Source organism: Podarcis gaigeae (genome assembly GCF_964106915.1).
Source record: "Podarcis gaigeae genome assembly, chromosome: 17".
Classification (NCBI taxonomy): domain Eukaryota; kingdom Metazoa; phylum Chordata; class Lepidosauria; order Squamata; family Lacertidae; genus Podarcis; species Podarcis gaigeae.
In genome coordinates, this window is record NC_139694.1 from 1590553 (window position 1) to 1605785 (window position 15233).

Sequence of the window (15233 nt, forward strand, 5' to 3'; positions counted from 1 at the left end):
TAACCATAAAGAAACAATATACTTCTATTCCTCTGTTTATCCAAATCATCTCAAACTTTTCTAGAACAATCAAAGAAGGTGAAATGCACGCTTTGAGGGTGAATTACAAATATTTGAGCAGGTTGCACATTTTCTCCCTTTCAGTTATTTAGGATAACGAAGAGTTTGAATCATATTATTTCAAAGCAAGGCAGGTGAACTCTCTGCCATGATTGCCAAAAAGTGATCTATCACTGGAATTACTACGAGGTGGGTTAAGCAACAAGTAGTATGTTATTTGTGTTCTGTCTTCAAAGCGGTTTACAAAAGGAATAAAGCAATAAAATAATCAGTAAAAAAACCACCAGTTAGAAACATTCAAAACATTCAAAAATAATTAAAATGAACAATAAGCTAAAAACCAGATTAAAACACATGACAGTTCGATTTATTGTGTTTAGCTACCAAGCAGCCATTACACACGTCAACATTCTAATTTTAGGTAAAGATAAAGGGACCCCTGACCATTTTGTCCAGTGGTGACCGACTCTGGGGTTGCGGTGCTCATCTCGCTTTATTGACCAAGGGAGCCGGCGTACAGCTTCTGGGTCATGTGGCCAGCATGACTGAGCCGCTTCTGGCGAACCAGAGCAGCGCACGGAAACACCGTTTACCTTCCCGCCAGAGCAGTACCTATTTATCTACTTGCACTTTGATATGCTTTTGAACTGCAAGTTGGCAGGAGTAGGGACGGAGCAACAGGAGCTCACCCCGTCACGGGGATTCGAACTGCCAACCTTCTGATCCACAAGTCCTAGGCACTGTGGTTTAACCCACAGCGCCACCCGTGTCCCTTCTTTCTGACCTTAGACCCCTAGTTAAAAACTAGACTTTCCGTGGCCTGCTTTACTCCAACCCCAAATTGTCCATGTTGTTTTGCACCTGTCTAGAAGTACCAAACATCTCATAAAGAGATTTTTCTGCACATGACCATTTTGTCCAGTTGTGACCGACTCTGGGGTTGCAGCGCTCATCTCGCTTTACTGGCCGAGGGAGCCGCTGTACAGCTTCCGGGTCATGTGGCCAGCATGACTAAGCTGCTTCTGGCAAACCAGAGCAGCACACAGAAACGCCTTTTCCCTTCCCGCTGGAGCGGTACCTATTTATCTACTTGCACTTTGATGTGCTTTCAAACTGCTAGGTTGGCAGGAGCAGGGACTGAGCAACGGGAGCTCACCCAGTCATTGCAGGGATTCGAACCACTGATCTTCTGATCGGCAAGCCCTAGGCTCTGTGGTTTAACCCACAGCGCCACCCGCGTCCCTCATTCTAATTTTAGTCTTGCCTAAATAAAAACGATTTTAGCAGGCCTGATGTCAATAAGCAGTGAGTTCCAAAATGCTGGTGCTGCTACAGTAAAATATCAATTTCTTACAAATGCAGAATGGGTATTATGTGGCACCTGCAAACTGAAACAGTCAGGTGGACTTATATGGGGCAAGGCAATCTTGCAGGTAAACTGGTGCCAAGCTGCTAAGGGCTTTATATATTAATAGTAACACCATGAACTTTCCCTGGTAGCAAACTCGCAAGCACCACAGGTCTCCGAGTAGAGGTGTTATATGTTGATAGGGTCTCTCTCCTCTTAGCAATCATGCTGCAGCAGTCTGCACCAACTGCACCTTTAGGATCAAAGCACAAGGGAAGACCCACACAGAGCGCATTGGAGTACCTTATTTCTGAGTTGAGATGTATAGGATTGTACCGTCCAATGCATATACAGCGGTACCTCTGGTTGCAAACGGGATCCATTCCAGAGGCCCATTCGCAACATGAAAACAACGCAACCTGGAGAGGCATGTCTGCACATGCATGGGTTGCGATTCGCCGCTTCGGCGCATGTGCATGACATCATTTTGCACACCTGCGCATGCGGCGAAACCCGGAAGTAGCCCTTTCCGGTACTTCCAGGTCGCCCCGGGACGTAACCTGAAAGAACGTAACATGAAGCGGACGTAGCATGAGGTATGACTGTACAGTGGTACCTCTGGTTATGTACTTAATTCATTCCAGAGGTCAGTACTTAACCTGAAACTGTTCTTAACCTAAAGCACCACTTTAGCTAATGGGGCCTCCTCCTCCTGCTGCTGCTGCCGCGCCGCCGGAACACAATTTCTGTTCTCATCCTGAAGCAATGTTCTTAACCCGAGGTAATATTTCTGGGTTAGCGGAGTCTGTAACCTGAAGTGTCTGTAACCTGAAGCGTATGTAACCTGAGGTACTGCTGTACAGTGTTTAAGAATGTTGGATGGTGACCTGCAAGACCAGGGTTCAAATCCTCACTCAGCCATGAGAGGAACTGCCGCTCAGCCTAACCTACCTCACGGGATTGTTGTTGTTGGGGTTAAATGAGATGAGGGAGAACCATGTACACCACTTTGAGCTCCTTGGGGGGGAAGTGGTGGATATAAATGCAAATAAGAATAGGAATTAATAATAAATATAATACAGAACAAGTCTTTGTGGAAAGAGGAAAGTCCTATGGAAACTCAAGGATCATTTTTGCTGGAAGAAAGTGGGGGTGGGGAGATTGACGCATGAACACAAGTAAATTTCAAATCAATGAGATTTTTTTATTTAAATGCCCAGAACAGAAGTTGATCAATACTTGCCTATATCAACTAATTTAGGAAATGGAGGTCACCCTATCTGGGCAAAAGGGAAGCAGACTGTTTTATATACCACATATTCCTGTTCTTAGAGAAAGAAATATCATCTGAGATATCCCCTTCCATCTCACCAGGAAGCAGAACCAAGGAATTTCAAGGGAAATAACAGCCAACAAGAACAGTAACTTGCCAACATTGCTGGCACAGGCAGAGAGAGAAAAGACCAGAAGCTATTATTTGGAACTGGTAATGAATTAGATGTGAGCAAACAAATTAATTCAGACAGCACAGAGGCGTTCACAGTCAGTACAGTGGTACCTCGGGTTAAGAACTTAATTCATTCTGGAGGTCCGTTCTTAACCTGAAACTGTTCTTGAAGCACCACTTTAGCTAATGGGGCTTCCTGCTGCCGCCATGCGATTTCTGTTCTCATCCTGAAGCAAAGTTCTGAACCCGAGGTACTATTTCTGGGTTAGCAGAGTCTGTAACCTGAAGCATCTGTAACCTGAAGCATCTGTAACCCGAGGTAGCACTGTACAGCTTTGAGCAGAACCAGTGTTTTGATGCTGTAGCATCTCCCTTGAAACTACATAGGTGCCTGGAAAAATGCTGTGCTTCCATCTCATTATCTCCTCCTAAAGTTGTAGTAAATGATGTTGTAATGGCCTTGTAGAATCCAGAATAGCCAACAATGTCCTGACAGGAGACATGGTTAGGATCTACTGGTGAATCACTTAAGGTCTGGTGAACCAACTCAACTTCTGGACCTGAACTAACGCTGCCTCCCTCTGGGCAGAAAAGACTATGAAGGACTTTCTGTTCCAGTTGAGCCTTGCTTGAGCAACAGAGTCTTCCTGAACTTCACTATATTATTGCATGCTTGGTTATTATTTGGTCCTGACTACTAACTTGTTCCTTGACCCTTACAAAAACAAGAGAGGAAAAACAACTGTTTACCCTGTGACCTATAAATAATGTAAGCAAACAAATGTCCTTAAAAGTCCTTGAGAATTGAGGAAGCCCTTTTATTCCAGACAGATGAATATAGTACATGCCTGGAGGCATCTGCCACAAGAGACCATGTGGATAGAACACTGTATATTTTTAAATCTCCTACTGCAGTAAGGGAGGACAGGAGAAGGCCAAGTGCGGGCCTTCAGTTGACCACTGGTCAATACCTGCTTGATCTTCTGGTGCTGAGCTTCTTACAATGAATGTTTGACTAAGTGGATTTTGGTCTGATTTTACAAGTCACTTCTTATGTCCTTATGCATAAGTGAATATTCTGGATGCATGAACACAAGTTTATGCCTTGGCTGTTCAGAGATCCTGAATGGACTCCTAAGATGTTGGGTGGCAAGGGAGATGGGGGACAACAAAAGAAACAAGGAAAGAGGCCTTGTCAGTGAGGCCATCTAATGTGAAGCCCAAGTGTGAAAGCCACAATGGTGACAGAAGTTCCACCAGCATCATGAGAGCATTTTTCTAATAATAAGAATGTCAGCATTGGACCTGAGGCAGCTGCAAGGTGAAAAGTCAGGCACAACTGAGGCACAACACCTCTCTTTGCAGTCTGGATTGATTTTAGGGCTATGACAATGTGAGCTTAAGTAGGGTTGTGGCATCCATGCAACAACCTCTCTACCCAGGGTAAAAACAGCATTATCTCAGTTATATTACATTGTAGTTAGAGTACTGCATCCGCCGAAGTGATTGCACCATTAAATGTTAGTCTGGTGTGGAAAGGCTTTTCAGGAGTTCATTTCCAAATCTAACATAGCGAGTAGATTCTCTGATATCAAAGACCCCTTTTGGGCTCTTTCACCTCCAGCTGAATGAACAGGGTTTAAAGCCTTTGTTATAAAGCCCTAGGGGACTGTGATTGACTTACACAATTGCTAGTGAGGAATGGAAATCTCAGATACAGACTGTATTTGAATACTAATCTAACAAATAAGTTGGAAGATGGGAAGAAGAAAAACCAAGAATGCATTTGACATTTTGAAATTTCCATGTGGTCAAGATTATTCCAAATTACGTTTCAGAAACAATATGACCTAGCTGTTTTGATCTATGGAAACTGATTCAATTACGGAATTAGATTGCTTTGTGCAAGCATTCTGGCATTATGGATTCTGTATACAGAGATGTGTCATGACAAACTGGGTGTTTTGCCAAAAGCACTGCACAGAAAGGCCTAAAAAACCCTAATATAATAAATGATTTCACATACCACGGATGACATTCTTGAATTACAACATTGTAAATCCATCCATGCTACAAAATAATGACATGCCTCTCTATGCAGCAGAGAAAGTATTAAAAAATTAGAACAAATTGGTTGGCCGGGATATCCATGTCAAATTCCAAGGGCGATTTTTGTGACTTCCAATTAGAGAAGGCTGGAACATACAACAGTATATCAAAATGTTGAATTCTACATCTCCATTTTAGCCCAAATTCTTATGTGGTATGAAACCGTAACAAGCTCCAATTCTCTGTACATAGAGTAACAAGCCATAGAATAGCAATAGAAAAACCAAGCCTTCAGCTTTGCCAGCAATGCACCAATTACTAAATGACATCTCTGAATGCCCCCCCCCCCCCCCGGTAATGGTATCTTAGTGCAAATTCCAGTAACTATTTGTAAGCTACTGTTATGAACACATCTCCATATATTTTTTCTGACAAACAAAACGTTACAGTTCTTAATAATGGAATTTCAGAATAAATCTTTTTCACAGTTATGTGCATTGTCTTTCACTCGGCTCTTAAAACGCTGCATTATTCCACTGTCCACTTATCCGTCCTTTAGCATATTAACAGCTGGAGCCTATGCATATTTATTTACAAGGAAGTGGCATTATGTTCAATTCCAGGCAAGAGAGCGTATCATAGCAATTTAATAGCGCAGTCCTGAGCATTTAGAAGCAAGTCTGATTGTAATGAACTGGACTCGCTTCCAGGTCAGCATAGTTTGAATCAAACCATAAATCTCCCTTTCAGTGTGAATCCTGTCAGTCTGATATAAAATGTTCCTGGACTAGCATGCAAATGAGCACTAAGATCGAACTGAGTGACAGTATCATGCTAAATTTACACTGGGTGAAATGTTTTAGGATTTGGGATCTTAGATACATCGCCATTGAGAATTCCAATCTGGCAGTGCAGGTATGGAGTGGGAGAAGGTAAGGGCAGCGTATTTTAGCTGTCAATTGCAGGCATAGGCAAACTCAGCCCTCCAGATGTTTTGGGACTACAATTCCCATCATCCCTGACCACTGGTCCTGATAGCTAGGGGTCATGGGAGTTGTAGTCCCAAAACATCTGGAGGGCCGAGTTTGCCTATGCCTGGTCTATTGAGTTCAGAAAGAGTGTTTTAAACTTGCACTACCTCTCTTGTTAGCATATCATTATGCCAGCATAGGGAATGGAAGCAGAGTTTGGAGTTTAGAATAAGCCTATTTATTACTCCCCTAAAATGTCATCGGTGCTGCCCCTTTTTGCCTCTTCTACTAGCATGTCTGAGAAATAGTTATGAAAGTATAATATTCTCCTAACTGCAATCTATGATCTAGTACAGAATCTTCTTTTGTTTGTCCCCGTGCTAATTTCAATTTGTTGGTTAGCTTTTCTAGTAGGCCTGTTTCCCATACAGTGCGGCCAGCCATGGCGGAGCTCAGTGGATGGAGAAGCCAGCCAAGTCTCTGGGGGGTACTTGCCTGGAGGCAGAGACCACATACAAAGTCCAGTCCAGTCCCATGGTCAGGAGTATCTCAGTTCACGTAGTCAGATGATCCGGGGTCAAGAAAGGCAATGAGAAGCAAGAAGCAACAAGGTCAGGAACAACGAATGTTGTTTCCAGCAACTGACTTAGGCTGGGAACCCTGATTGAGAAAGCTGGAGCCAGCTGGTTCCCATCAGCAGCAGGTGGAGTCACTTCACCTTCTGCTCCTTCAGGCTGCTGCTCAGCAGGTGAAGCCAACTCCTGGCCCATGACATACAGTTTGGTACCAGTTACAGATAGGTAGCCGTGTTGGTCTGCCATAGTCAAAACCAAAAAATTCCTTCCAGTAGCACCTTAAAGACCAACTAAGTTAGTTCTTGGTATGAGCTTTCGTGTGCATGCACACTTCTTCAGATCAGTGTATCTGAAGAAGTGTGCATGCACACGAAAGCTCATACCAAGAACTAACTTAGTTGGTCTTTAAGGTGCTACTGGAAGGAGTTTGGTACCAGTGCTCCATGTTCACTCTTGACCGTGAGTGAGAGAGCTCCTTTCTTTCAATAAGAAAGGGCACTTTGCAGGAAACAGTGTAGTCTCAGAACACATGTAGGAAAAATGCACCACAGATACTTGCTTCCTCCAGGTATTCTTGGACTACACCTCCTAATATTATGAAGCGCAGTACAGTCATACCCTGGGTTGAAGTAGCTTTGGGAAGAATATTTTTGGGTTGTGCTCTGGAGCATGTAATGGAGCACGTAAGTTCTGGGTTTCGCCGCTCGTGCATGTGCAGACGCTCAAAACGACGTTGCGTGCATGCGCGGAAGTGGCGAATCGTGACCCATGCACACGCAGACGCGGGTTGCGTTCGCTTCAGGATGCGAACGGGGCTCCGGAACGGATCCCGTTTGCATCCAGAGGTACCACTGTATACAAACTTAATAAATAAAATGAAAGTTATGCTTTTATCCATTTATTTGGCACCATCAAAGGGGTGGATCTGCGTTCAGTTCAGATGCATGTTCTCGGGCTTTAGTAGGCAATGAGGACTAAGTGTTTATATTTTTGAGCTCAGCACCTATTTACATGGGCTAATCATATGCAAGGCTAGGACTTTAGGTGTCCTCCTGAAAGACGCTCAACAACTTAGGGTTCCCCGCCCAAAAATGGTGGGGGTTCCTGCACCCCTTTTTCTAGAAAAAAGCACTGGGCACAGCAGATGAATATCACTGAAGAGCATTTACACCAAAGTATGCAGTGTTTTTAGTATGCACTGAATGTTACACATGTGAAAAAGTACAAAACATCAGATCAAAACTGTTCAGTGCAGATATCCAAAACAGTGTTAACTGTTTTGCCTAGGAAATATGATGTTCAGAGCAGGCACGCGGCTGAAACTAGAGCAGAATTAGTCTGACGATATGGGGGAAAAATACAACTTTGTTTACTGCTAAATCACTGCTTCACTAATCAGTTCAAAATGCAAATGCAGGCTATTTCCATCCGTATCTGATAAATCAAAACAGGCTTTTCAGAACCATCACTCCCCCCCCAATACAAATCATTTGTCAAATTAGCAATCTGCAGATGAAAAGCATTTGGAAGGTAAATATGAAAAACTCCTCGATTGAAACAACACCATGATAGGATTTGCACCCACTATTGTGTGTTATTTTCATATTAATTCAGAAGGTAATCTAAGTGCCATATTGATATTCCTCATGAATAAGCAAGTATTGAATTAAAAAAACATTGGCTCAATGTGAAAATGAAACCAGTGTGTTCTCCTCTCTAAAGGACAGCTGTCCCAAGCCTGCTGATATCAAGGTATTTTGGACCACAATGAGCAGTTGTCAGAGATGAGAGAAGCTGTGAACCCAAATATGTGGAAGGCACCAGGTTGAGAAAGGCTGCTGTAAGATTTTATTAAGTGGGAATTATCACATGACTTTGTTTGCCTCCTGCTAGCTACAATATCTGAAATTCATTTTTACGACAGTACAATGGGGACAATGAATGGGGGATAAGTGAAAAGAGGATGGAAGCTGTGGAATAAGAGAATGGTGATAACACACCTTCCACAGCCTCTCTTCTGACAAGGTAGTTAGGCATTATATATAGGGACAAGGGTGGCACTGTGGTCTAAGCCACTGTGCGTCTTGGGCTTGCCGATTAGGTTGGCGGTTCGAATCCCCGTGATGGGGTGAGCTCCCGTTGCTCTGTCCCAGCTCCTTCCAACCTAGCAGTTCGAAAGCACGCCAGTGCAAGTAGATAAATAGGTATCACTGCGGCGGAAAGGTAAATGACATTTCTGTGCAATCTGGCTTCCGTCACAGTGTGCCGTTGCACCAGCTCTATTTTTTCCAACCTACCCTCGAAGTTAAATAACATAATTCTTAACAAAACATGGAAGATATTCATTGTGTGTGTGTGTAAAAGTGTGTGTAAAAGTGTAAATTTTGAAGTGTTTCTCTGCAACCAGAAGAGTCCAAGATTTATTTTAGAATAATTTAAATCATGGCTCTCCAGATAGCACAAAGACCATCTTAATGATGTAAACAAGCCATTAGGGAGGGGAAGAGGTCATGGGTCAGATGTAAGAGTCCAAGTTTTAGATGCAGTCAACCCTAGGTTGAATTCCAGGCACTTCCTCTTAGAAGAGGTCAGCTGGTTGGGCTGGGACAGATCTTGGAAAGCTGCAGCTACTCAGAGTAGACAACTCTAGGCTGGATAGACCAATGGCCAGCTTTGTGCATTCACATTCTCCTCATGCTCTTCATTCTCCACTCCATCCCTACATGTTTAAAACTTATTTGAATTCCAGTGTGACAGCTGTCAAAGCACATCAACCGTTTTCCTTAAAAAAGAAAAAGAAAACTGTCTAATGCCTAACATTCAGTGTTCTTTCTATCATTATCATTGTATATCATGTTCATTTATGGGCAACTGCAACAACTAAAGGGTTCTCTTAGGATGAAAATATTCCTTTTCCATCCCATCGATCCACAGTCCTTGTTTCTATGCAGAGAGATCTGCAATTTGTTTCAGTGCAAGTGGAATTCAATTAAATATGAATTCTAAGTACTTCGGCACGAAAGCTCACTGTCTCTGAGACATCCCTTGGTTATGTGAATTAAATATTCCTTTGGCTTCTGAAAAATGAACAATTTGTTTTTGAGCCAAATTAAATAAAACAACTAAACATCATTAATGTCCCTGGTCCCTGGAATCTCTCAATTTTTATAACATATACTAGGATTTCTAATTAATCTTCGATGAAAAATGAAAAATGACAAGATTATATTCTGTTTTATTCAATTGTATCCTGTATTTCCTTTAACAAATATCCAAGGTGGCTCGCAGCACAGTCAAAATATTTAAACCCAATCAATAAGAACTATATAAACTGATCTAAAGGAGAAAAGACAGCTGATAATTTTAAAAACAAACGAGCAAACAAACAAAGAAACGAACAGGGGGAATTCAATCCCACCAGCAACTCAGCAGGAAAAATGTCTGCCAGAAAGGAGATGTTTTCACATGCCAACAGAAGTATAACAGACAGGGTGAAACAGGCATGAGAGGAGAGTACTAAACTAAAGCTTTGGAGTGGCCTTGGAGGAGACAATGTTTTATGTCCTCTTTGGGCACAACTCATATGCTGGTGGGGGCATAAAGAGATCTTACTAATTGGGCAAGTTCATGTAGGAGAAGAAAGTCCTTCAAGTATCCTGGTTCCTAAGACAGGTAAGTGCTTTAGAAGCACAGGACAAACAGCATTTGCCCAGATATGTATCCAAAGCTAGTGAAGTTGTCTTAAAAAGGAAGACATGTGATTCCCAGCTAAAGCCAACAGTCTATCAGCCACATTCTGGACCAATATTTCCAGACACATTTCAAAGCCAGCCTCACACAAAGCTGTGGGGATGATTAGGGAGGAAAGTGCATTGTAATAATCCAGCTCTGGAGTCACCACAGCCAGATTTGATTTCTCCAGGAATGCCCACAACTGCAACCTGAGAATCCAGGATACAGTCTGCAAACCAGAGTATTCAAGCTATCCCCTTTCCAAATCAGGCTGAACTATTCCCAGATCAGCCATTCTAGTGTCCTGGAGCACATCTGCCTTGTCTAGATAATGCTTTCATTTGTTTTCCCTCACACAGTCCATTACTGACCTCAAGGACTCATTTAGTATCACAACCAACTAATTGGTGAAATAGAGGTGAGGAGCATTCTTACTCCAAATTCCTGGACAACAGGTCCCAGAGGTTTCATGTAGCTACTGAGTGACTTGAGAAACAAAATATTTGGGAACCCTGCAAGCCAACGAGAGTTCTCCAGTACCATTGGCTAGAACTCCTCCCCCAGGAAGTGATGGAACCAGCACAAAGCGATGACACCAAGTCCTATCCCGGCTAGATTATATTGAAGGATGTCAATAGCACAGACAGCTGCTGAGAGGTTTAGCAGAACCAAAAGGGACTCACTTGCCTTAATCACTTTCTAGCAGAGATAACAGTTATTAGCCATGCAGGAAGGGGAACCTCAAACCTCACACCCTCTGATCAAGAGAAAACCAATACTTAATGTTCATCGGTGCTTTATGTTGACAGATAAAAGGGCTCTTAGTCCCCAAACCATTCAAGTATTTTCTCCCACTATTTATGGTAAGGGCCCTCTGGAAATTTGACTACTGAAGAGGGAAAGAGGAAAACACTTTCTTTGGCAGCCAGGTTCTTCTTCCCAGTCTTGCTTCTCAACCAAATCATTAGTCTCAGCAAGATGCTGCCAGCTGGGAACATTGCTAGGTACTGACAGAGGTAGTGGCAATTCTAGATCTTTGGTTAAATATACGTATGCGTCCTGTCATACAGATGCTGGCATAGCGCTGAGCCTGGGATGTTGAGGAGATGCCCTGCCTCAAGCCTCTGGGCTTTTGCAGAAAGGTGTCTGCAGCACCTCCACACCTCCACTGCCATTGCTTGCAAAAGGAATGGAGACAAACGTCTCCTCTGCTCTCCCCAAACTCTTTCTGGAAAAGGAAAGCATTTCATCTGTTTACTCTTTGTGGGATCTTTGGGCAAGGCATGTGGGGGGCGCTCACCAGACATTGGGTGGGAAATTGCCACTGACAAGTGGACTTAGTTGAACCCTGCATTTGTCACAGTGTGGAGTGCTGGCTTTCTAAAAAAAAAATAGTCTGGCTGAATCAAACTTTCTACATTTCTGAACCGAAGCAGCATAACCAATGCAATATCTATCATCTATCATCTATCTATCTATCTATCTATCTATCTATCTATCTATCTATCTATCTATATCTATCTATCTATCTATCTATCTATCTATCTATCTATCATCTATCTATCTATCTATCTATCTATCTATCTATCTATCTATCTAATCTATCATCTATCTATCTCTCTATCATCTCTCTATCATCTATCTATCTATCAATCATCTATCTATCTATCTATCTATATCTATCTATCTATCTATCTATCTATCATCTATCTATCTATATCATCTATCTATATCATCTATCTATATCATCTATCTATCTATCTATCTATCTATCATCTATCTATCATCTATCTATCATCTATCTAATCTATCTATCATCCTTCAAGAAGCTGCAAATCAACAGGAACTCAACAGTTCTGAAATTTCATCTCTTCCGCAGCAGAGTTCAACTTCCTGGGCTGGGCGGAGGAGGACTGAATAAGCCCTTCATGAACTTACCGTGGATGACTGTGGATGCCAAGAGCATTGTGAGGAACAGCAGCTGTGGCGGCCACATGACTGTGGACCAAAACTTAAGGGTAATTCAGCAGCGAAAGTTTCCAAAAGAATGAATCAAGATTTCTCTCTGCTGGTAATCCTCCAGGTGATAGTTCGCTTTAATCCGAACGGGGTGGCTACCCTCTAAACCAACACCCTCACCCAGTGTCCAAAATTCAAGACCTAAAAAGAAAAAGAAAAAGGGGGAAACAGTTAAGAAACTGGGTGTTTCTAAGCACCACAATCATTGTGCACTTGGCACACAGTTGCACCAAGTAATGCTTTACAACACGCCTTTGCTCATGTCTCCGTTCGATAATTAGAACTAGAAATATGTCAGGATGAAGCAGACATTCTATTGAAAATTTAAGCATAGGATTAATGCAAATCTGTGGGATGCACAGATTCCGTGCAGGCATCAAGAAATTGTATCTGGAAAGCAAGACCTAAAGAGAAGAAGACACCAAATAGCAGTGTGGAAGAATGCTTTGTTATTTCTTCCCCAAGTTTATGAGGTCTAATTACAGGCTTAACAGGTCCTTGAACCACAGTCCTGAACAGATGTAAATGTATAATAAACAAAATAGCAAAGTAAACTCCCCCAAGGCACAAGACTTTCTCTGCTTCACTTCCCAATCCAAAAGGGTAATAAGTAAAAAAATAAAATAAAAGTCTTATCATTTACATAATGCTTTTCGGGTAATCATTTGTCTTGCAATCCTCAGAGTAGGTAAATTATATTTTTTTTAATTGTGATATTGCAGATGACAACCTGATGTTGAGGGAGACAGAGGCTGCGGCACAGATTTATTTTATTTATCAGCTTTCATGTGAAGGAGCAAGCACAGAGTGAGACAAAAGTTAATTTCCTGAGGAGGCTCTGGAGCCCCTAACAAAGTACTTCTGCTATCGTCTCCGCTGCCCCCCTTCCCGGTCCAGGGACTTGCTCATTTTGCATTATATGGTTGCAATAAGTTTACGATGTGGCTGGGATCAAAAAGGGGTTGGGGGTACAATAGCTTAACAAACCCAAGTGGTTTGCAGGGAGTAAATCCTCAAGGACTGCAGTCCCAGCCTGGCTGTCAGTGGGCTTCAAGAAATGGAATCAAACGGAAAGGATATAACTGCGGCTACGTCTAAAATACTGTTTGTGGCTCTGCATTCAAAGATGCCCTTAAGAAGCTGGAGAGAGTGCGCGATATGCCTTCCAAACTTATCGATTTTAGAAAGTTTCATCTGACAAATTTGCCCAGGCTGACTGTAGATGCTAACAACAACAACAAGAGTTACTGACAACTGAGCTGAACTGCTTTTCAACCAACCCACAGGGATATTATGGCCATAAAACCTATTCCCCGTCCCCTCCAGCACCAGTCACTCCTGAAGGCTCATGCACCAGATTCCAGTGAGTGAGGAAGGTAGTGTCCCATCTGAATCTTGCTATAACAACAGCCCCTATTTCCCAGGGGCAGTCCGGGTTTGCAGAAGGCGTCCTGGTTTCTGATTTGATCCCAGAACTGTAGTTGTGGGGATTTGTAGCTCTGTGGTTTCCATGATTATTTGGGGAGAGGTGTGCTTTAAACATATGTTGTGTATGCAGCCTAAGTGGGGATGAGGTGGAGGGAGAAGGGCTAAACTTCAGCCCTGATGTTAATGCCCACACTGTGGTTAGAGGTTAGATGAATAGTTCAAACTCACCCTTCTTGTATCTGCATCTTGTCTTTCTACCAAATGTGCAAATGGGACTGTTTTTTCAAAAGAAAATACAAACTTTGCAGCTTTTACAAATACTCCTTGCTTGCAACAAAGCGGGTTAAAGGAGCAGCTTGAAAGAATATCAAGGTGTGTCTGTAATTGATTGTATATATATATATATATATATAAATGTTCATATGTGAAAAATATTCCCCCCCCCATGATAATAGGCTAACCGATAAATAAATAAATATCCTGCTGGGAAGCAATTTCAGCGGGAAGGTTCTCCACATGAAAAGCAAGTTTAATTGTCTTTCAGATCTGTAAGTCGTAATAAATTTCTGTTAATGTTTAGGAGCAAATTTGGTTTAATGATCATTGCTATTTTTGGCTGCAGGGTGACATGAAGTTTAAGTGTAAAACAGATTAATGTTTTACACTACGGTGGTTTTCTTGCAGTCTCTCCTTGAGTTAACCTTTTCACACCTCAGAAACCATTTAATATAATTTTACTTCTAATAGGCCAGAGGCAGACAGAAGCATATTTGCCACCGCTGAATGAGAATTTCTTTTCAGGTACAAAAATGTTTTATATGTGCCCATAGGCTTCAAAAAAACCCCAACAACCTAGGAGGTGGTCAATGAATTAATAAAGGGATTTTCGGTAGATGTGGAGACCAAGAGATCCCTCTGCGTACAGACACACCCGTGAACTGGGAGAAGGATCCTTGGCAGCGAGCAAACAAGCTTTGTTGAGCCGAGTCTGAGCCACTTCAAAAGTACAGGAGTGCAAAAAGAACAACACTCTTTAAACCTCCCCCAATTAAAATGTTCTGGCAACATCTGGGGAAAGCTGGAATCTCTTATCTAAATGGAACACAGAATCCTTAGGAAATGTATTTTTGTTAAAATTGGGGTGTGTGTGTGGGGGGGAATGTATACTTGGAACAAGAGTTTTATAATGAACAATAAAGTTTCTCCTGAAAATTGGTACCGTGTTACTTCAAAACCCACTATGAAGTGTCAAGCTGTGTCCCATCCCCTCCAGGCTGCAGGTTGATCTAAAAAGAAACAGGAACAGAGACTTTCTGCGGTGGAGGCAGGGAACTAACAGAAAGGCTCCTTCACCCACCGCTGATGAATAATGCAGCCTCAGAAAGCAGCTGTAATAGCTCCACAGAATTAAATGTCATAATATAAATAAAACAAGTAAAAGACGGTTTAGCATATTAAATGCTCGGCTCCTCAAAATAAAGCCCGGTGTGGAATGCACATGCACACACAAAAAGCCGTTCCCCCGATTTAAACTTCCTAATGATCCGTGGCGTGCTACAATTAAAGCTAAGTGCATTTCTTTTAAATTTGGCAACAACCATGCA

General features: G+C 42.3%; 1 protein-coding gene across 17 annotated transcripts in view; it reads right to left on the reverse strand.

The window, feature by feature from the left end:
- The window catches only part of ADGRL3 (adhesion G protein-coupled receptor L3), a 526579-nt gene that overhangs the window by 323672 nt on the left and 187674 nt on the right, over window positions 1–15233 (reverse strand). For all 17 annotated transcript variants that reach the window (XM_083718335.1, XM_083718333.1, XM_083718332.1 and 14 more), the window contains exon 3: window positions 12121–12342. In XM_083718335.1, coding sequence (XP_083574461.1) covers window positions 12121–12178 — 58 coding nt within the window. In that variant the 5' untranslated portion in view covers window positions 12179–12342. The remainder of the gene's footprint in view (window positions 1–12120; window positions 12343–15233) is intronic.